This window comes from Ovis canadensis, chromosome 5 (assembly GCF_042477335.2).
Source record: "Ovis canadensis isolate MfBH-ARS-UI-01 breed Bighorn chromosome 5, ARS-UI_OviCan_v2, whole genome shotgun sequence".
In the NCBI taxonomy this organism is placed as follows: Eukaryota; Metazoa; Chordata; class Mammalia; order Artiodactyla; family Bovidae; genus Ovis; species Ovis canadensis.
Window position 1 is genome coordinate 120,699,114 of NC_091249.1, and position 24,035 is coordinate 120,723,148.

The 24,035-nt window shown below is 41.6% G+C and overlaps 1 protein-coding gene across 5 annotated transcripts in view; it reads left to right on the forward strand.

Annotated features, from left to right (window-relative positions):
• FER (FER tyrosine kinase) overlaps window positions 1-24,035 on the forward strand; it is a 475,599-nt gene that overhangs the window by 370,518 nt on the left and 81,046 nt on the right. For all 5 annotated transcript variants that reach the window (XM_069592654.1, XM_069592657.1, XM_069592656.1 and 2 more), the window contains one exon: window positions 3,960-4,083. In XM_069592654.1, coding sequence (XP_069448755.1) covers window positions 3,960-4,083 — 124 coding nt within the window. The remainder of the gene's footprint in view (window positions 1-3,959; window positions 4,084-24,035) is intronic.

The following is a 24,035-nucleotide window of genomic DNA, read 5'->3' on the forward strand; positions in this document are numbered from 1 at the left end:
TTTCAAAGATCTAGAAGAAAGTCATTCTCGAGGCAGCGTTTGTTCCAGTGGCTCAGAGATGCCGCCAGAACCGTCCTCTCCCCTTCACTCTTCCTGCTCTCCGTGGCGACAGCTTCGTCCCAAGGGTGCCAGTCTCTGCGGAGCACATGCTGCCCTGCATACTTCCACTCGCAGAGAAGCTCCTTTCCTGGCACTTGTCTTAAAAAGTTTCTTTCATTTGTCCTTTAGAAGTTATCTCCTGTATCTCAGTGGCCTGAATTAAATAGTGTACCTGCCTCTGAGTCTGGCTTCCCTGGTGGCTCAGATGGTAAAGAGTCTGCCTGCAGTGTGGGAGACCTGGGTTCGATCCCTGGGTTGAGAAGATCCCCTGGAGAAGGGCATGGCAACCCACTCTGGTATTCTTGCCTGGAGAATCCCATGGACAGAGGAGCCTGGCCGCCTACAGTCCTTGAGGTCCCAGAGTCGGACAGGACTGAGCGACCGAGAGCACATCCCTGAATCAGTCACTTGAGAATGGGACTCCACTGATAATTGGGTTAAGCAAGTCTAGGATTGCCTTTAGTGCTGAGACGGGATAAATACTCTCCAAAATGGGAGAAAGGCAGTGAGGTGAGTGAGGAAAAACCAATGTTGTGTGACAGCAAGTCCTTGCCACAACTGTTCCTGGTTTTATATGCAAAATAACTTCAACCAAAATAGGAAGTCACACCAGCGTTTATTGTGTGTACCATGTGCTAGGTAGGCATTTGCTTTGTGGTTTAGATACATTTTGGTCCTCAAAACCACTTTGAGAAACAAAAGGCATTAATCCTTACGTTGTAAGGAAGGTTAGAGGGATCGTACCCCAGGTTACACAGCTAATCAGACCTCGATTGGTGAGGCCTAACTATCCACGCTCTTTTCACCATGTGATGCGGTATCATTAGTAAACTAGAAGTTGTTTATAAAAGCATTCTAAGAATTGTCTTAGAAATTCATCACTGAAGAAATCTAGAAAATCATCCGTCCTGTCTTGGCTTAGTATGCAGTATGTCTATATAGAAGTGAGCCTTGGTAAGACAGAGTTAGAGCAGAGGAGTCCCTGCCTCGCTCTACGCGTTTGTGAGCACCACTGTCCTCCTGCAGTGGTCAGGCGGGGTGCTCTAGGCTACACGCGTGCATCCACATGCAAGCGTGTGCGCACATGTGCCGCATATGTGACTAGTAGGTGGCTCACATGTTCAGAGAGGCTCTTTACAGTGGCACGGTGAAATGACAGAAGATTCTCCAGACAAGAACACTGGAGGGGCTGCCGTGCTCCCCCTCTAGGAATCTTGCCAGCCCGGGGATCGAGCCTGCATCTCTTATGCTCTTGCGTTGGCAGGCAGGTTCTTTACCACTGGCACCACCTGGGAAGCCTCTGTTGGTCTACAGTCTTATCTGTTAAGAATTGCTCCTTTGCAAATAATTTTTTTTTAATGATGCAGTTTGTAAGGCAGTCGTGTTAATAAGCATCTTATCAAGGTGAGCTCAGAGTTTTAAATGTACCAAGTTTTATTTTGGAATCTAAAGAATTTTATGGCCTCCGTCAGGTGCCATTGATTCAGTGTTATCCTTTTCTAAACATTAATTTTGAGCAAGTACTTGAAAAGCATAGTTCCAACCATTGGAGAGGAGCTAAGGAAGAAATGACTAAAATTAATTTTAAAAATTCATATGTAGATTATCTTCATGGGTAGCTTATAAGCTACATGGAAGTGATTGTTTTTTACATTATTTATTCATTCATCCAAGAGTGCTTATTGAAGTGTTATGTCATGCTAGACATCCTGTGATGTTTGCTGACATTAGCCTACTGACGAGAGGTGCACTTCTCTTCACTGGGTTTACAGGTTGGGCTGGGGGTAGGGAGGATTAGGTGAAAGTCCATATTTAAAAAGAGCAGGAAGCAGAAGGGAAAGTGCTAAATGTAAGCTAATTTTGGAAAGAAATGTTAGGTTTCCACAGAGCACTGAGGCCATGTCATATGCCACTTTAAGCAAATTCTAGAAGGGTTTCTTTCATTTGAAAGTTATTCCAAATGAGTAAGCAAAATGCTGTGTGGTTTCAAAATTAGAAGGGTGCACTTCTTCTAAACTAGGCCAGGGTATCGATAAATGTATGTAACACTATATGAGAATATTGGCCCAGGAAGTAACTTGAACTAAATATTGATTTTCAAGTCCATTTTAATAGACATTTTTTGCCTATTAAAGTTGAAAAATTAGTGGCTAATTTTGCTGTTTACTGTTGCATTTAGGGTTTTTTTTGTTGTTGTTGTTGTTGTTTTTTTAAGAAAATTAAGTCAAGCTTGATAGAAGCTATTTCAGTAATGTTCTTAGTAAGAAGTTTGATATTCTCTTTGGAAGAACAGAAAAAAGTAAATAATCTGACACCATTAAGATTACTTTTGAAGCATATAGCTTACTGATTTTGTAAGTAGTCCACCTATATTTGTGTAATGCTTGATTTATGAATGGGGAAAGAGATTAGAAAAAGAACTTTCTAAGGAGAGTTAGGCTGGTGTTTGTTTTCTTGGGACTCTCATTAAAGAAAAAGCCGTTTAATCTTCACCTCTAGGGTTGTCCTATTTAAGGAGGCTAGATCCCTGGTAAAGAGCATCAAAAGCATCAGGAAATGACCATTAAAATGCTAATCCCTCTTGCAAAACTCTGGCTTAATGTCTGAGGCTCTAAGAGACAAGAAAAAGTAGGAATGGCTGTTTTTAGAGAACGTTCATTCAATATATCTAGACTAGGTTTTGTTTTACTTTGTTTACTAATGCAGTACATTGTAGTGTGCATTAGCAAGGAACAGAAACCAAGCTTTAACCTTCAATGCCGTGCTGGTAGTGACTGTGGTCCAAGGCTGTCCTGTCTGGTCTGGTAGTCACTGGCCGTATGCAGCACCTGAGCTCTTGAGTTTTGACCTGTGTGCTTCTAAAAGATGAACTGTGAGTTTCACTCAATCTTACATGATTTAAATTTAACAATTTCATTTCCAGTACTGTGATTCAGTTATTGGAAAAATTTATAAGTATAATACTTTTGGAACAACCGAGGTATGTGAATCTGTTTTTTAATCATGGATTTGATGAAATCTAAATACAGATCAAATATTTCTGATGGAAATTTGCATCTAAATTGAGACGCTCCATAAATGTAAAATACACAACATGTTTTAAAGAGTTATGTTGATAAATGTAAAATATTTTCACCATAATTTTATAATAGTGCATGTTGATTTAATAGTATTTTATACATAATGGAACTAAAGAAAAATGTATTACTTCAGTCACTTTCACCTTTTTATTATTGTTACTTTTAAAAATGTGGCTACCAGTATATTTGAAATTTCTAAAGTGGCTTGCATTATACTTCTTTTGGAACATGCTGGTTTGAGGAGTTTCTCTCAGATATCACTGGAGTCCATTTGACGCATGAAAATGCAGTCTGGCTCAGCAGCTAAATCTTATCAAACTCATAGCCTTTTTTTTTCTGTCCTACTCTTTCATGGTGTTAGTAATCTCAGTTTTTTAAGCAATCACTGAATCTGGTAACTAATTCAATATCATTTACTTTTCTTTTTAACTCATGATAATTATCATCTTTTATCTGGTATTAGAGACTACAGGATTTCTTAGAAAATTTTAGCCAGGCAGATTGGTGAGAAATTATGACCGGGGAAACAAGTATGACTGAATGTTATTATGTGTTGAGTGATATACAGTGTGAAGCGTTGAAGTGCTTACACTGCATCTAAGAGAATGCGCAGTGTCTGCTTTCTAATAGGATGTGTTCTTTTCATATTTTCTTTCATCCTCCTCTTAAATGAGCGGAAAGTATGGTTAAATGTGTAATGCTTTTTGTTCTGGAAGGTGTATCTAATAGGTGATAAATGTGACTTTCATCATGATCTTCTCTTGTTGTTGATTCTTCTAGGAGGTGATTTCCTCACGTTTCTGAGAAAGAGGAAGGATGATATAAAACTCAAACAATTAGTGAAATTTTCATTAGATGTTGCTTCTGGTATGTCCTATCTCGAGAGTAAAAACTGTATACACAGGTAAGGAGAATATTTTAAAAACATTTTCCAGTTCTGTTAATAGGATATTTGAAAACTGATGTACTTGCTGTCATAAAGCAATGAATTTTCTTTCACAACATGTATTTCTTGTTGGTTTTCACATTTTGTGTGAAAGTATTCTTTGACATTTTATAGAAACACTTGTTTTCTGTCTTCCTGAGGTAACTCCTTATTAGACAATTATTTACTAATTAAAAATTTATTATAACCATGAATAGCATAGTGATAAGATGTGCCTCCAGCTAATCATATAAGCAGCTATAATCTTATAACTGAATAATATTGTTTCATGTGTTCTTCACCCTTTTCAAAGAAATTACTTATAAAGTTATGGAAAATCTTAATAGTAAAATAATTCATGACTGTGTATGTGGCCAAGGGTAAAAAGATTTTAGCACACTAATTATTTCAAAGGAGATTTTAGCAAACTTGCTTTAATTATATTAAGACCAGCAACTTGGTCTTAATGCTTTATAGATTGTGGTTTTAGTTGCTTATAGCTGAAAGTTTTTTGGTTTTTGGTTTTTTTTTTGCTAAATGTGATTAAAAATTAAGATCTCTTGCAGGATTCATATCAGAGCCTAAATATGGCTGTGTATATACATGAAATAAGGTTTAGGATTTGATGCAGTTTTTATCTGCTGGAAGCAGCACATGATACTGTTTAAAGTGGGGAGGGTTCATTGTCAGATGAAGCCATTATGTACTTTAAGCTGGTTGGTTATTGAGATGTATTCTTCCCTCATGTATTTCACCATGTAGCCTTTGACCTAATATTCTGGTGAGGTTGTACAACATAGAACTGCAGCAGAACAAAGTTATATTCACCTGAAATATACATTTATTTGATCTCAATGAACATTTTTTACTTAATGCCCCCCCCAAGTTTTGCTTAGTATTCAGTTTTATTCTGAAACTAAAATTATAGCTTATGTTTCAAATATGATTCAACAATCACATGTGTTTTAAAATACATTTCAGTAGGGATATTCAGTTCAGTTCAGTCGCTCAGTCATGTCTGACTCTTTGCGACCCCATGGACTGCAGCACGCCAGGCCTCCTTGTCCATCACCAGCTCCCGGAATTTGCTCCAACTCATGTCTAGTAAGTCAGTGACACCATCCAATCATCTCATAGGGATACTATATTTCTGGAAATTGAGACAATGAAAATTAAGTCACTATCATATTCCTGTTTTGCTTTCTATCAATAGTGACTGTATTTACTTTCGATAAATGTAGATCAAATCACAATGTAATAGATATTTGAAAAGACTCTAAAAAATTGGTTTTGGACAGGAATTGTGTAATGACTTTGTTACTTTATGTTAAAAGTAACAGGAAAGGATTGCCCTTTAGAGAAAACCTATAATTTTGATCGTTCAGGTGTTAAAGTTACTTTGGGTATCAAATGCTCTACTGTAGTTTTTTATTCTGTCTCAGATTTTTTTTAAACTGCTAGCCTATCAGTGACTTTAAACCATAATAAATACCCATTCTTGAAACTGTTGTATTGTCAGTTACCAATAACACTCTTCAATTGCTGGTGTGTTGTGGTTGAGGGAACTGCTGATTCAATTTCTTGCTGCTTTTCAGTGACGGCTTTTTTGGCAGATGGATGACTGTATTTTTTTCAAGTGCTTCTATCATCAGAATTTAAACCATTCCAAATTGCTGACGGCAGTTAACTTTTAAAAATTTATCCCACTTACAAAATCACAACATTATCTGCTATAATTTTTATTTTCTCCTTTTGCTTAAAAATGTTCATGCATTTACAAATTTTTGAAAGTCAGCCCACGCTTGAACACCTAGCTTAGAAGACTGCACCTAGTCCTGTGCCGCTTGCCTGTGGGGAAGGCTCCTGACTGCACGTCCTGAGCGACCGTGCCGAGAGCAGGTTCGACAGACGGGCCTCGGGGGCTGGTCGCGGCTGTCTGCGTGGCGCATCAGGAAGGATCCCAGGGCCGGTGGCGGAGCCCGTGATTGACGGGTCACATCTGTCAGGGTGCTCACCAGCGTCCGCACAGAACCCCCAGATTGGCCACCTGTCACATAGGGTGTCTTTGTCTTTAGTCCACAAATGCATTTTGGAGATGGCATTTCACTAGCTCTATCATAGCCACATGTAATATTTTTCTGGGCTCACTCTCACTGGTAACCCTCTAAACTATCTACTGTTCTGTTCTTGCTAATCATGATCACTGGATGGATTTTCTGATATCTCTAGCCAGTGGTCTTTTGTTCCTCTTCACACTTACGTAAATGATCTTCTGGATGAATTCAGTATTTTTTTTTTCATTTTAGTATCTCACCAATACATGGCGCTATATTGAGAAAGTAAATCATTCTTCCTGCTGAATATTTCATGAAGTGACTTGTGCTATGAAACTGTGTTCCTCTATGTCTAATTCTTTGGGAGCAGTAGTAATTGCAGTGGAGTTTTAATTGATTTGCATTTAATAGATATACTCAAGACATGCATTTTTTTCTAAGAAATAAAAAAAATATATTTATGTAGTATAAATTTAGCATAAATATATAAATATAACATATATAGTATATACTACAGTGAAGAGTATTTTTCCTCATTGGAGAAATTTTAGTGAGGTATTTCAAAATTCAATTAAAATTTCTAAAGTGTAATTGAAAGTTTCCTTTCAGTTTTTCAAGAAATGAAGAAAGACACCAGGCTCCATTCTTGACATCCCCAAATATATAGAATACACGTCCATAAATTCTAAAGTGTTTGTCCTACAAATCAAAGCAAAATATTAAATATGCTTTAAATTTTATATAAAGTTATAAATTTATAACTGTTCACTGATTAGAGGTCACTGGAATTCAGAACCTGAAAATATTTTTAATTGTGTTTCCCCAAAATAGTATCTTCACTTTGGTGGGGGATGCATTTCTTTACTTTAGCTTCGTTTTTTTTTTTTATTACCATGAGAAAAGCAGAGCAATGTTTCATTATAGATGAAAAAGTGTGACCCATAAAATGGAAACAAGCAATTGCATAAAGAAATGGCCCGCTTTCGGAAAATGTTCTTGTAATTTCCATTTCACTTGCAGAAGTGCTCTCTTGATACACCGAGTTTCTGATTGAAACCGTTTCTGTTTAGAGTGTTAGATATTCTGTGTTTCAGTTGAGGTGAGATCAACTCCATTTACTTTATGATTATTCAGTAAGCCAATGTGAATTTTTTTCTCTCCCTTTTATTTCATGCAAATGTTTGAAGTACACTGACAAACTTTGAGAGGGGATGTTACTTACAATGGCATTAGATTGCTAGGTGTCACTCTATATAAAAAGTATTAAGCCTGATTATTCTGAATGTTAAGTGGGTTGAGAGTTGACCTTATACTAGATTTAAATGGTAATGGTATTTATGGGTTTACTGTTGATGAGTTCTACTGCAAGGTTTATTTTTATTTGGGTTTATTTTTAAGAACTGGTTTTGGGCTGTGTTCTTTGTCAGTGAAAAGTAAAGGAGGATAAACTCTTGAATGCCATGTATTTGAGTAAAAGACCATACTCTGTTGAGAGTGTTGGAAGCATTTCTTAATTTCATGATATTATATGTCATTGTCAACACCAGAAAAGGTGTTTTGGGGGACTACTATAGAATGTGATTACTTTTTCTATTTTAAATCTTACACTGATTCCTCTTCATTTTCTATTACTCTACCACAATGATGCTTTTTTGTTATGAAGTAAGATTAACAACTCTACAAATTAAAGTATATAAGACTACAAATATTTTACTGTTTAGTAAAGGTTTTGCTTGTCCATTGAGAACAGTGATGTTTCCGGTACTTCATAAACATGGATGGTAGCCTGTTCTGTACCAGGGTGCTGACAACATGAGAATCATGGTCCCTGCCTTCAGGTGGACATGACAGAAAATAATGCAGAGAATACTCAGTTTAGCGGCAACATGTGTAAAATACCACAGGAGCAATATCAAGAGGGTTGATGTGATGTGTCATTGCGGGAGCTGTGGTGGGGAGTAACGGGAAAGTTTTGTGGAGGTTATTGTTGAGTAATACTTGATGGATGGGTTTATCACTGAATACAAGGGGAAAGAATATTCTTGCTGAAGGAAAGTTGAAAACAAAGTTTTGTATTTCATGAGAAGGCATGATTTAATCCTGAAGTACAGAGAGTTTGATATTATCAAAATGGGATGTCCAGGGAGCATTGGGCTGGGTCAGATAAACAGGGCCTTTCTTACCCAGGGCTGAGTGATGCCATTTAATTTGGCTAAACCTGGGAATGTCTAGCCTTATGTTCAGATAATTTTAAGATGGTTTAGAGTCTATGGTTTTTAACTGAAACAGGAAAGTAATTTCAAAAGAATTTACAAAACCTTGAAAAACGTATAATCTTGTGAAAAGGTGTGGGTGTGAGACCAATTTTAAGTTTCAATGGAAAAACAAAATAAGAAAAGCTAAGATTGCCAGAAAGGAACATATTACATTTCTCTTGTATGTTCTGGAAGAAGATTATTTCATCTAATGATTTCTGATAGTAGCCATGTATACTTTTTAAGATAAATGTAAGATGTCATGTCTTATTTTTGGTTTTTGTGATTTCATGTTTTATGAAGATTTGGTATGATAGTGAGCATTTATGTTTTTCCCTTTCTTGAGAGTTTTTCTTTATTTTTTAAAAATGCGACTGAGTTTTTTCTAAGGTTTTAATGTACTGGAAAAGCATTCTTGTGTATAATGCATCTTCATATTTTCTTTAATCTCTTCTATGTCTCATGATCTGCCATATATTTAATAGGAACAATCTTAAGATCACTTTACAGATTAAGTAATTGAGGCTCAGAAAGATTAAGGAAATGTGTGACTGCGTCCTGACACATTGCTATTCCAGTGTTCTGTTTCAGTCAGCTATTCAAGATCCTAACAGCTGGCATTTATTGATGACTGAATACTAGGTATTATGCTAATCAGGTGCTTTAGATGCAATATATAGAACATAAACTTCAGGAGGGCAGTAATTTTCAGTTACATTGTTTGCTCTTGGATTCCAAAAGGCTAGAACAGTGCTTGGCACTTAAAGGAGAATGAGTGAGTCCTCAAGACAACAGTAGGTACTATGTTGGGCCCATTGTAACATGAGGAGAACTGCGGTTAGGAAGGCTGAGTATCTTGCCTAGGATCATATGAGATGAACATGGTGGATCCAGGATGTGGACGCTGGGAATCGGGTTTGAGAGCCCCCAACTCTGAATCTACCCTGGACTCACCTACTCTGCACAAGACATGAGTCTTCTGACCAATCAAGAAATTCAGGCCAGAAGGTAGTGTTTGGTGTGATGGCTCAGCTTGTGATCAACATCTGGTTTCTTTATGATCACGAGTAAAAACAGAAGAGGATGCTGAAGCCTGTGAAACATAATTTTAGAAAGACATAACAAGATTTTTCTGTTGTTTTTTTAATGAACAGTTGCTGAAATGCAGCAGTATTTTGTTATTGCTTCTCCATTTAATTAGAGCTTGAAATTTTGTTTTTTTTTTTTTCGTTTTTATACACTATTGTTTAGATACCCCCTTCTGCTTTATCTGTTAATTAAAAACACAAGATTAGCATAGAAATGTGATAATCTCAGTTGACTAAGCATTTATGACTGATTTTCTTGTTCTAACATCTGATTACAATTTCAAATATATTAAGCTGTACTTTTATTTTTAGCTTCTAGAATCATTTTGCTACAGTACAAAAAGGAATGCTCAGTAATTTTAAATGTCTCAAAAATATATAGTCCTCTCTACTTTAACCTTTTTTTTTTTAATCTAGTGTGGCTTGGTATTCACAAGAACACCTTTCTAAAAATTACTTACCCTGCTACTGTATTCAGTGTCAGAATTTCCTATTGCTAGTTTCATTCATTTTCATTAAGGGATTTTTTTTTTACCTTAAAGCACGTGTATGTTTCCAGGAATGAAAAAGACCTTCTCTTATACTGGAATCAATTAACAAATTGGCTTGAGTTAATATACCAGAGTATCCATCTGCCTTCTGGAAAAACAGAAATGGGAGATTCGGGATAGCAGGTCACAGTAAAAATGAGTTTTGATTTATGGTTACTAGTAGGAAAGATATACCATATGTAGAGTACTCTTCAGGAACTCTGCTCAGTCCAGTAAACAGAATAAAAGTCCTCGAGAGGAAGCAGAGACGTACATGAGTGGTTTCCTGGTTTAGTGAGGGCTACCCTTGTTTTGTGTTGCATAGAAATGGTAGAAGGAAATTGGCCTGTACCTCATTCTCTGTTATTTCTGATTTTTATTCACTTAATTGCATTAAGTACATTCCTGGCTCAGAATGTCTAAAGTGATCTTTTACTTTCAGTTCAGTTGAGTCATTCAGTCATGTCCGACTCTTTCGACCCCATGGACTGCAGCATGCCAGGCCTCCCTGTCCATCACCAACTCCTGGAGTTTACTCAAACTCATGTCCATTGAGTCGGTGATGCCATCCAGCCATCTCATCCTCTGTCGTCCCCTTCTCCTCCTGCCTTCACCTTTCCCAGCATCAGGGTCCTTTACTTTAAACAACTGCAAATAGGTGGGTCACCATTTTCTCTTATGGCCTTTCTGATTATGAAGAACAGAAACTGCTGAAGCTGGTTTAAGCAATAGGAAGTGTATTAGAAGAAGATAGAGTTATCTCATGAAACGGAAACGACAGGAGGTCCAGCCAGCTCTGGGCGTCACTGCAGTCAGCACCTGGAAGCAGTCAGGAACCGGAGCATATTCTCTCTCTGCTCACTCGCTCTGCTCACTCGGTCTTGCATTGTTTCTTCTTGCCGTGTTGCTGCTTCATTTCCCTCTTGCTCTGAAGACTGCGTTCCTCTGTCCTGCCTTCCGAGGCCATTCCGGTGACATCCAGATTACCACCTTCCAAGCCCCACACCTGCGGATAATGAACTAGTCTTTGAGGTCTGGTTTCAGATTCTTGGCAGCAGGAATTGACTGACCCAGCTTATCTTAAGTGTTTGTGCTGTGCTTAGTCACTCAGTCGTGTCCGACTCTTCCCGACCCCATGGACTGTAGCCCACCAGGCTCCTCTGTCCATGGGGATTCTCCAGGCAGGAACACTGGAGTGAGCTGCCATGCCCTTCTCCAGGGGATCTCCCCCACCCAGGGATCGAACCCAGGTCTCCGACACTGCAGGTGGATTCGTCACCATCTGAGCCACCAGGGAAGCCTGTATTTAGTGTTTATCCCATTTTTAATCACTAACATGGCTAGACAGAGAAAAGTAGGCAGGAGGGGGTTTACATAGATTTACAGGAGCCAATTACTGTGTTGTTCTCTGTCCATGGAATTTTCCAGGCAAGAATTCTGGAGCGGGTAGCTGTTTCCTTCTCCTGGGGATCTTCCCAGCCCAGGAAGTGAACCTGGTTCTCCCACATTGCAGGTGGATTCTTTATCTGAGCCATTTAGAATGGTATAATACTCAGAGGATAGAGCCTGGGCTAAGCAGGCTTCCAAAGAGAATGGCTGCCATGCGTTCATTGAGTGCTTCCTATTTGGCAAGTACCTTCATTATCTTACTTAGTCCTCATACTTCTGTGGCCATTTATCTCTACTTTAGAGTAGAAAAAATTGGGGCATTGAAGTATAATAAGTATGTTGTCCAGTGTCATACAGCTGATGAGTGGGAGATCGGGTCTGGATCAAGTGGATGACAAAGCTGGGACACTAAGCAGAGCACTTCAGCCATGTGCTCCCTGCCATTTCCTGTTTCCTCCTTTTGTGAATATGATCAGCTGTGTGGGCACCTCTCACAAGGAAACCATTTAACAAACGGGAGTTAGAGAAAGCCTCACTGTGGGGGTGAGAGACTCCTTTATAAGTCTTCGCTCCGCCTTTTCCCGGGAGGGTTCATCCCCACACAGTTCCATGGTGCAGGAGAAGGTCCATGCAGTCTCCTTGAACCCTCACTCACAACACATCCATACCACAGACAGGAGATTAAGCCCAGAACCGTGCAGCTGGGTTTGTGACTACCCCAGGAATTTGGGTAACCATCGGTCAAATTAATGTTCCAAACTGAAACCTTGTTTACACTAGAGGAGCTAGCTTTTCTTAATTATCCTGGTCAAGTAGAAATTCTGGCCTTTGAGGAATCCATTAGAACACAGATGACATAGAAATAAGCTTAACCTTCTTGCTTGCTTTTTTATTCTTGTTGTTTTCGGGGGGTTTTTTTCTTTTCTTTTTTCTTTTCTTTTTTCTTTTTTTTTTGGTTTGTGTCCTGTTCTCTGGCCTCCAAGGCAGGATCAGAGGAATCTATATATGGAACTGGAGAACTCAAGCCTGAGCCATTCACTGGACATGACTCACCTCACTAATACTGAGAATTACTAGAGGCTTTGTCCAATAGACTTCCCTGGTGGCTTAGACAGTAAAGCGTCTGCCTACAATGCGGGAGACCCAGGTTCAATCCCTGGGTTGGGAAGATCTCCTGGAGGAGGAAATGGCATCCCACTCCAGTATTCTTGCCTGGAAAATCCCATGGATGGAGGAGCCTAGTGGGCTATAGTACAAAGGGTGGCAAAGAGTCAGACACAACTGAGCAACTTCACTTTCACTTTGTCCAATTATTATCCTTAATTTTTTTAATCTGATAAAATACAGAAGCTTTTTCAAGTGTCGCTGTGCCAGTCTGATTGTCTCCTATTGCATTGCCAACTGGTCTGCAAGCTTTCAGAGCCATTTAACAGCTTCAGCACGGTGGTTAAGACCACAGGTTTGGCGCTGGAATGCTCAGAGTTTGAATCCTGGCTCTACAGCACATCAGCTGTGCGACTTTGGACCCCTACCCCGCCCCACCCTTGCATTCCCTGTAACCTTTACCCTGCTGTGTTTTTCATCAGTCCTTACGTGACCTGACGCTCACCTGTGTCTGCACAGGCACCTACACGTGTGTAAGTGCGTGAGTGAGTATCACAGTGGACCTGTAGGTGTCTGTGTCTGTGCTCAGTCTCTCAGTCATGTCCAACTCTTTGTGACCCCATGTAGCCTGCCAGGCTCCCCTGTCCACGCGACTTCCCAGGCAGGAACACTGGAGTGGGTGGCCATTTCCTCCTCCAGGGGATCTTCACGACCCAGGGATCCAACCCATGTCTCCTGAGTCTCCTGCGTTGGCAAGTGGATTCTTTACCACTGAGCCACAGGGAAGGCCACATAGACATAGATAAATCAAGTGAATACTGGTTTACTTTTTATTTTCTACGTCAGCTAGAGTGTAAGCTCCATGAGGATACAGGCTGTTGCCTTGTTCGGTCCTTGATGCAGAGAAAGGTTACCAGCATCTAGTTTTGGTGTTCAGTAAAAGTTTGTTGAATGGATGATGATTAAAGTTACTGTACTTCTGTCTCTTCTGATATAAAATGAAGACAACAATGACATACTGATTAGTGTTAGGGCAAGGCTACTTGAGTAGGAAAGGGGTCTCTCTAGGACCTCCAATAAGAAACATCCCCCCAGACTTTCCAGAGGTCACAACTTAGCAGAAAGAGACCACCACATCTGTACCATTGGATGGATATACTGATTAGACTCGGTTGTCTATTTAGCCAAGGGTACAGGAACTTTGGAAAAGGGTGGCCATGTGAAGCAAAGCAAATGCAGACTATCTCAGTTCACCTCACCATGGCTTCCAGAGTTTCTAATGATGGCACAGCCCGCACAGGACAGGGCCTTACTGACTCTGAGCAGCTCATTTTCTTGCTGATGCCGTGATGTGGAGCTTACGGCACCGTTCACGGAGTCCTTATCCATCTGTGTGATTTTGCTTAGTGTGACGCTTTAAACATTGGGCTCCATTGGTTCTTGTTGTTGTCAACAGGCTACCTCCTCCTCACCCTGAGGAAAAAACGAAATGAAAGCCTAGGTATCTCCAGTCAGGTACCTCTGCCTCCAGCCCTTTTCTCCACAAGTTGCTGCCTTGCTCTCATGACCCTTTTAGCTACGTGTTTCCAGCCTGGATGTGTTTGTGCCAGACACTCGTCTAGATACTGTGGCTAGTGCAGTACGGGGGAGGGTGACACTTTTCCCTCCCCGCTCCCAGGTTCTTGACTGAGACCTCCCGTAATGGAAGACAGTAACAGGAGAATAGCTGAAGTGGAATAACAAGCCCACCTCCTGTATGTGTGGGATAACTGAGCACCTCCCCCAGATAGCCCAGGCCACCACCTTAAATACCATCTCCAGCTAAAGACAAAAGGGAGATGCTGGGATGAAGGGAGACCCGTTATGTGAAGTTACCAGGAAGAGCAGTCAACAAGGGCACGGCAGGTATGCAGACTTTTTAAGATCCGTCTTCTCCGTTGGTAAGAGTTTCCAGAGATTTAGTTGTTCCTTTGTTCCTGGTACAGACAGGGAGACGCGGAGTGACGCGGACATTCCTGGGTCGTGCCCGACTCTTTGCAACCCCGTGAACTATACAGTCCATGGAATTCTCCAGGCCAGAATACTAGAGTGCGTAGCTGTTCCCTTCTCCAGAGGATCTTCCCAACCCAGGGATCGAACCCAGGTCTCCCACATTGCAGGCGGATTCTTTATCAGCTGAGCCACAAGGGAAGCCTAGAGGAACGCTTACAAATGGAAATTTCCCTTCTAAATGTAAACACCTCTTACAAAATGGTAACTACTTAGTTTTCAGAGCTGCTTCTGTGTCTGCTCAAATAATCAGCTCAAAATAATCTCAAAGTGTAAAGGGCATATTTTGGGGTGGCAAATTTTTCTCCTTTCAGTGGTGAATAAACAAAACCCTCCCTTTATGGAGCTCACAAAAGTGAGGGGGAGCAGAAAATAAACACATTTGAAAAAGAATAAGCAAGTGAATATACAATATTCTACATGCTGATAAATGTTATAGGGAGTCATAAAATAGGATAAAAGGGAATGGGAAGGTGGGGCAGGCACTGTTTCATAGTCTGTAAGAGAAGACCCAGAAGAGAGAGAGGGGTGAGCCCTGTGAGTATCAGTGAGAAGAACTTCCCTAGCTGTGGGTGTAGCAGGCACAGACGGCCCTGAGACAGGCGCACGCCAGGTGTGTCCAAAGAATCCAGCGAGGGCGGCAGGAAGTGGGGTTAGAGGGTGCTGCAGCCAGATCAGGCAGCTCTGGCAAATCACTGAGACGCTTTGCTTTTAGTCTGCGTGAGATGGGGCCGTTGAGGACTGACTTGGTCTGTCCCAGGTTTTGAAAGGATTAGTTAGAATTCTGTTTCAGAAATAAACTCTCAGGGGACAAGTGCAGAAACGAGAAGACAAATGAGAGAGCTGTTGCAGTAATGGAAATTAGAGACACTGGGGAAGGTAGTGGTGGAGGGCAAGAGGCGTGGCCCGTTCCGGGGGAATGGTGAAGGCAGAGCCGGCAGGATTTGCTGCTTGTTATATTAGACATCGGTTTCCCTGGTAGCTCAGCTGGGAAAGAATTGGTCTTCAATGCAGGAGACCCAGTTCAGCTCCTGGGTTGGGAAGATCCCCTAATTAGGGGATAGGCTACCCACTCCAGTTTACTTGGCCTTTCCTGTTGGTTCAGACGGTAAAGAATCCACCTGCAATGCGGGAGACCTGGATTTGATCCCTGGGTGGGGGAGATCCCCTGGAGGAGGGCATGGCAACCCACTCCAGTATTCTTGCCAGGAGAATACCATGGACAGAGGAGCCTGGCGGGCTACAGTCCATGGGATCGCAAAGAGTCAGACGTGACTAAGCACACAGCACATATTAGACATTACATGTAAGTGAAATACAGAGTGAAAGATGACTTCATGTCTTTACAGACGTCAAAGGATGATCCACCTGTATTATCTTCCTCATAAATTCAGGTGCCTGTAAGACACTCTCCAATGCTTTATTTCCTGTAATTCCAGAAATTCAAATATGAATCTTTCAAACTATAATGAGCCAAATAAACACATAGCTCGTAGTTTTTTTCTACCGGGAGCTTCCTAAACACTGCGAACTGTGCCAGTGACAGAGCCAAGAGGATGCAGACTGCCACTCCTGGCATCCTCACTTTCCCACACTGACTATATTTCTTCTGATGAAAGACAGTAAAGGAGTGTAACCTCAAGAGCTCATCTGCAGTTTTCCCATTTAATTGGACGTATGTTTTCCAAATAAGATGCAGATCTTTAAGAAGGGTATCCTATGTCAGATAGTATCCTACATCACAGACCCACTGATTTAAAGAGATAATTAAAATTAAATGTATGCAGACTTTATAGAGGGTTACATTTTCACCAGGTTTCTGATTTTATGACTTATAAATCAAAATAATTGTTATTTACCAAACCCAATAACTCGGCAGTGTTGCTCATTAATGATGCCAGTGTTTCCTGTCTGATTCTTGGAGGGTTGATGTCGTCTGTTGAACTACAGTGACGCAAGGGCAAAGATGTCATTCATCTGCTATTTCTTTAGTAAACAGAGGGCATTTCCTTCTAACGCAAGGTTATTACTTCTATTGGAATTAATATTACGTTTTTATGAAATAGAGATAGTAGTATCTGTTTGTGGCCTATGGACAGAAGCCTGGCTGGCTACAGTCCATAGGGTCACAAAGAGTCAGACACGACTGAAGTGACTTAACAGACACTCTCACACACTTACTTATACTTCATATGAATAGATATTCTTATTACTATAGAAAAGAAACACTTGCCTATTTTGTGTTCTCAAACTGACTCTCTAATGCTGGACCTTTTTTATTGCGTAGTTTGATTTCCTTTTTTTGCAGGGAAGGAAATAGTGCAAATTTTCTGTGCACATTTTTCACAGGGTGCTTTTCAAGTGGTAGAAGTGTGATAAATATCTGCTGTGTGAATGAATGAATATGTGGATAAATTAATGAATAAATGAAATAGGCCTCTAATTGGCTGTACAAAGTACCGATCAAATGCTATTAGATGACTAAGGACTTTCTGGGAAAATAATCCTGAATTGTTTCACCCTTAAATGTTAATCTTCTATTTTTATCTTCCACTGATTTATTTCTTTAAATGGCATAAATGAAGAAGTAATTATTGTCATATGAACCAGTATGTGTCGTGCAAACAGACCAAAATTCCTTTTTGCTGTGAGTCAGAATGAAGGTTTTAGGATGCTAAGAGCATCTTCTTGACTTGTGTGAATATGAACGTCTCAGAAATTCAGTGAGACAGTATCAGGGCTCTTCTCCGGATGCTGTCATCCTACAGGAGTCGCGGAAGGTGGCCACTGTCCTGTTTCAATCCACTTTCCTCTAACAGTAGTTGTTTGTTACCCTGACTCTGTCCTGTTGCAGACAATGATCAGACTTCAGAAAGCACCAGTAGTTCATGACATGCTGGAAAGTGTTAGCTTTTAACAGTGTGCTTCAGAATAATTGGGCAGCAAACATCAGATGTGTTGTTACGTGTGAGAGAGTCATTAGGCATGTATTGCTTTCACCCCTCTCCCTTAGGCGCCCTCTGCCCATTCACTGTGTAAATCACTGGAGAATGTGAATGGTGCGGCTAGAATAGTGCTGAGGGAGGTGGTTCCTGTAAGACTGTTTATAATGAGTAACTTTAATTCTCAGGGAGCAATATTTCTCCCTTCATCCTTAAAATTCCCATTATGCTGCTTTAAAATTAGGAGTCTATTTACACAGAAAGTAATGACGGAATAAAATTGAAATAATTATGTCTGCTATTTGAGCTGTTTTAAAACCCAAGGCAGGACATAAACATATGGCATGATACACAAAGAATCTGTAAACCTCTTTGTAACTAAATGAAAGCATAATTGGTATGTAATTTAAAAATTTATTTTTTATCATATTGTGCCATACTATAAATATTTAAGACTGTTTTTTCAAATATATATTATCTAAAGGAAAGAAAATTATAATTTTCATATCCTATTTATACTTAAATGTGTGTCCTAGTAGAAACAATTATTGGAGTTTCTATATTTTTGCTTTATGATATCATGTAAACATGCCTGGTGAAATTCCTCAATTTATTCATAATTTCCAAAGCCTCTCCATATCCACACACTAAATTAATCAGAAACCTTGTATTGAATACCTTCTTTGTATAAGTTTTCTGTTTAATCATGCTCCCTGCTCTGAAGGAAAATGAGAAAATTAAAGATATTTGATAATTTGATAAAGTGCACTGGGGAAGGGTGTGGACGAGACACAATAATAGGACTTCCAAAGGCCTTTTATAGGAGGATTCAGAAAGTAGCATACAGTGGTCTAAACTGCAGGAGCCACCCCATAAATATTGGGGTAAATTATTGAATTTCTTTTATGTGACCAGGTGTATTAAAAATAAGCTTGATTCCCAAGAGATTTGCAAACTGACTTTTGACTGTATTTAGCAGAACTTAGAAATGTTTTGGACGGTGGAGCCTGGTAGGCTGCTGTCTATGGGGTCGCACAGAGTCGGACACGACTGACGTGACTTAGCAGCAGTAGCAGCAGCAGCAGCAGAAATGTTTTACTCCCCCCTACTTAAATTAATTGAAGAATACTTTATCCACTTACTTTGTAAGTATCTGGGTATTGAAAAGCAGGCACAGGGCAAGTGTTCCACAATGTTAGCTCAACTGAAGTCATCACATGTTTACTTAAGTACTTTCTATGTGTAAGCACATTGTTGGTGTTCGGAATGCATAAGTTGAGCCAATCAGGTAGGGCCTCTGTCCTCCAGGAGCTTCAGATCTAGTGCCTGGCTAGACAGCAGGTAGCAATGCAGACAGTCATGTAAGAACTGCAGAGTGGGATGTGATCCTGTCCTGGGGCCACGGAAGGCATCTTGGAAGAAATGACGTTTCGCCCAAAAGGTAAACAACTAAAGGAAGATGGGGGAGAAGAGAAGAAATAGGCAACTGGGGGCGGGTGGCTTGGAGGCTGGAAGCAGAATGGCCTTTCAGGGCAGTGAGAGGCAGCCAGACTGTGAGTAGGTGAAATGCCAGGCTGAGACGAGACTGGAGCGGTGGCAGGGGCAGGCCCTGTGAGGCGGGCCCTCACAGGGAGGTTTGTGCAGAGTCTGAGAGCAGGGGAAGCCACTGTGGGTGTTCGGTAGGAGGGATCCCACGTGTGTTCCATGCAGGGTGCTCTGGCTGTGGTGTGGAGAGTCAGTGGAGGGAAGGGACGCTTTCAAGGAAGCCAGCATCAGGGCGTCTTCCGTGTTTCTTGCTTGTCCGGGTGGATGACAGGTCTGTCTTCTTGAAATCCTGGAAGATGAGCAGGGTATTTCTGTTTGGTTGGTTAGGGGTTTTGGGGAGGAGGGATGGGCCGGGATTGTGGATGACAAAGGGAGTTTATTTTGAGGCGTGTGAATCTGACGTGCCTGTGAGGTATTTGTGAAGCCGCTGAAAAGGCAGGTGAGTGTTTAAAAGTAGAACTGAAGAAAAAGGTCTGATGTAGAGCTAACAATGCGGAAATGATGAAAGCAAAATGAATGAATTAAATGGATTTGTGAATCGGTGAAACTTTGAATTACTCATGAATGAATGAAAGAAACATTTTTGAGTGTAAGAATCTATCTGACTTCTTAAACTATATATTTGTAATATATATATAAGCTGTCAGGTCATTTTTCCTCTAGGGTTTTTAAGTTCAGTGATAATTTTATTTATTTTGGCCGTGCGGGGTCCTTTTTGTTGTGCAGAGGCTATCTGGTTGCAGTGAGTGGGCCCCCTCCGATGCCGTGGCGGGCCTCTCATGGTGGCCACTCGCACTGTGGGCCGCGGGCACTAGGCTGCGCTAGCTGTGGCGGATGTGCTCAGCTGCTCCACAGCACGTGGCATCTTCCCAGACCAGGGATCAAACCCACATCCCCTGCATTGGCAGGAGGATTCTTATCCGTTGTACCGACAGAAAAGTCCCCTTAGCTTTTGTATTATTAAGTGAGGAGGCAATTTCAATATTACTTTTGACTTTTGATAGTAGTATCCAATGTTTGTCATTTCTAGTACTATTAATCTAGTTTGACAATAAAAATAATTCTAGAATAATGTTTATTTAGCTTATTTGCTTACTTAAAGATTCACTTTGAGAGTTAAGTGTTTCCTTTAAAAATCTTAATACGCATTATTTCATCTTGGATAATTTCATAGTACCACAAATAACAGTGACAACTGGAAAATGTGAAATGGGAAACGTATTTATTTTCATTGTACTCAGAAATGTCCCTAATGCTATACAAATCAGTCAAAAGATTTTTATAAAAGCACCATTCACAGAAAGAAACCTATTTCCTTTGGAGAGTTTTTTCCTCTGGGAAGAAATCCAAGAGCATAACTGACTTTGCTTCTTGGGAGTCCTGCTATCTGGCCAGTAGAGCTCACTGAAACGTTTGAAACAATGCAACAGTGAGCAATGTGAACACAGATTATAGCTTTGTGAAAGTGAAAGTCGGTCAGTCGTGTCGGCTCTGTGTGACCCCATGGACTCAACAGTCCACGGGATTCTCCAGGCCAGAATACTGGAGTGGGGAGCCTTTCCCTTCTCCAGGGGATCTTCCCAACCCAGGGGTCGAACCCAGGCCTTCCGTATTGCAGGCGGATTCTTCACCAGCTGAGCCAGCAGGGAAGCTCTGCACTACTCTCAAGTGACTGGGGCTTAACAATGGCAACACGGAAACTGTCTCTTGTTGTTTTCACGGCTCAAGACACGTATATTGGTTCACCTGAAATAAAGACATTTCCCTAGTTCTTCTATGACTGAAAAAAGAGAATAAATTTAAAGAGAAATTACCTTCTGAAAAAGGTGTATTATATCTAGATTTTCTCCCTCTGTTAAGGGAGGGGTAATACCTACTTCACAGTCAGCACCATAAGGTTAAGAGATAAGCCTTTGAGTAGTGACAATTCAGATGATACGTGGTGGTAAAATGAATGTCCAGTCACAGAGGAAGATGGAGTTGTTCACCAAATCTCTTTAGAAAATGAAAGAAAACAAAGATCGATGAAAAAGTAGATGGGTTACAATTGTCAGCAAAAAGGTTTGGATGAGGTAAAAGCAGACGGTGACCCTGTTCTGCGTTTGGAGCGTGACTCTGTGTAGCCACAGTAAAGGACAGAGATGCGTCCTCAGCCACAGTGGTCAGAGGTCGAGTTTCCTGTTGGCAGTCGCCTTCTCAGTGGGCCTCCCTGGGCTGCTCCAGACTGACTGCTGAGCGAGGTCACTGCTCAGAGCTGTTTGACTGCAGATTTTCATATTTGCTTTTTTCAAGGCTTTATTTATTTAGAAGAAACATACTAAAGGAAAAAAAAAGGTTTTATGTGATAGCTGTTAGTTTTCATTACAAACGAGAGGAACTAGCTTTTCTCCCATTGTGTTTCATAGCTCCCTGTTTTAGAGCTGAATTGAAGCCATTCCAATCCTAATATCCAGCATATCGGTATTGCTGAAAAAGGACCGTCCCCTGCAGCAGGGCCCGGCGCGCGTTCCTCCTGTCCGTCCCCACGCCGTCTGTGCCCGGCCCGGGGAGCAGACAGGCAGCTCTCTGATCCGACGTCTCAGATACGCTGCTTCCCCTCCACAGCATGAAACCTGCACATTTTTGCAGAAATCTGTGCCCATTTCATCATCTGCCTGTCTTTCCCGATCCATCTGCCTGTCCAACTGTCTTTTCCAGTGCCAGAAAACATGGTCGTGCTCTAGAATCCCCTGGATTTTGAAAAGAGATAAGAATAGATTTCTGTCGCTGCTGAACCGAAAGCCAGCCCGGCGGCCCTGGAGCGCTCTCCCGTGATGCTTGTTCCCGGGATCCTTGTCTCCCGGGATCCTTGTTCGCAGTTGCAGGGTTAATCCTGGGCCGGGGGCGGGGGCGGGGCCTTTTGTGTCATTGCTGGACGGAAGAGTGGTTCGTTCCTGCCTGCCGGAGCTTGGTCTGCTCTAGCTTCTTCTGCCGGTGTGCCTATGACTTGGACGTACCAGGAGCCCTCAACTGCAGGAGGAAAGGGAACCCCCCCAAAAGTGTATTTTACATCTTTTTCTCACGTTTCTTAAAGTTAAGAAACGCGAGAAACGGGAAATTTCAGGAAGCTTTCTTTTAATGTAGTTTTTATTTAGTTAGTTGTTTTTAGCCGTGCTGGGGCTTCATTGTTGATGAGGAGAAGCGCGGGCCCTTTTCCCAGCTGCTGAGAGCGAGTGCTGCTCTAGGTGCGCTGCGTAGGCTTCCCGCTGCAGTGCCTTCTCTAGCTGGAGAGCGCAGGCCCTAGGGCGCAAGGCCCTCGGTGGCTGTGGCCCCAGCCTCTAGAGCACTGGCTCAATAAGTGTGGTGTGGCGATTAGTTGCTTCAAGGCACGTGGGATCTTCCTGGACCAGGGACTGAACGGCTGTCTCCTGCATTGACTTCCCCAGGGGGCTTCCCTGGTAGCTCAGCTGGTGAAGAATCTGCCTGCAATGCAGGAGATCCTGGTTGGATTCCTGGGTCTGGAAGATCCACTGGAGAAGGGATAGGCTACCCTCTCCAGGATTCTTGGGCTGCCCTAGAGAAGGGAAAGCCTACCCATTCCAGTATTCTTGGGCTTCCCTGGTGTCTCAGATGGTAAAGAATCTGCCTGCAGTGCAGGAGACCTGGGTTTGATCCCTGGGTCAGGACGAGATCCCCTAGAGAAGCGAAAGGCTCTACCCACCCCACCCCCCAGCGTACTGGCCTGGAGAGTTCTATGGACAGAGGAGCCTGGCAGGCTGCAGTCCGTGGGGTCTCAAAGAGTCGGACACGACTGAGCAACTTTCACTTCTCTCCTGCATCGGCAGGTGGATTCTTTACCACTGAGCCACCAGGGAAGTCCATGGAAACTTCTCCTATTACAAGATGAAAGGGTTTAGAACCACTGCTTTCAAACACCATCTGTTGAAGGAAATCTCTTTTTACCTATTGGGGCATCAGAAGTTCACTTAAATTTTTTATTCTGAAGCCCTTCTCTTGGAATTACTCACTTCTTCATCCGAAGTTGTTTAAATATGGTTGCTTTAAACTTACATGCACAGCAGACTGTGACTGTCTTGAGGGGTGAAACTGGGCTTCATTCATGTTAAGGCCTTACTCCCAACAGTAGCACAGTGCCTGCCACATAGGACAGCTGAGTAATGTGTGTATTAAAGAATCTAATGTAGATTATTAGTTAAGAATCTTAAAATTTTTACACCACAAAATATATTCAGTTTTTTAAAATACTATTTTATAATGATAAAAAAGTAAATTTCCCTCATAGTATACTCAAAATGTTATCTATGCTAATTATTTAATATGCAAGAGAAAAGCCATGGGAAATAAATAATGGGTAAAGCGAGACATCCGCTTAGAAAAGGATGGAGTCAGAGTCGTAAGAGTGGCGCGTCTAAGGCAGTGTTGCCCTTGCGTGCTTTCGGGGCCTGTGGTAATGATATCTCGTGCTAAAGGACGTTCTTCAGATGAAAGACTGTGCACCCAGGCCTTTAGAGGCAGTGATGAGTGCTTACTTCCCTGCCCACTGCTTTCACGCTCCTCCCTTGTAGGGACGAGGACTTGAGATGGGATAGATTCCATAAGCCATGCCTTTCGTAACTTACCATGAATACAGACGGGACCGTGGCTCACCCAGGACAAAGCTCGATATCACCAATTTCTTTTAAGGTTCCCAGTAACTGTCAATTATTAATTTTTCCATTTGCCACTTTCAAATTATACCACACTGTGCTTATCACGTTACTCAGTCATGACCCCATGGACTGTAGCCCACCAGGCTCCTCTGTGCATGGGATTCTCCAGGCAAGAATCCTGGGGTGGGTGCCCGTACCCTCCACCAGGGGATGTTCCCAACCCAGGGATGAGACCCAGGTCTCCTGCACTGCAGGCGGATTCTTTACCAGCCGAGCCGCCAGGGAAGCACACAGAAATAAGCTAAGCTTTGTGAAAGTGATTTTCT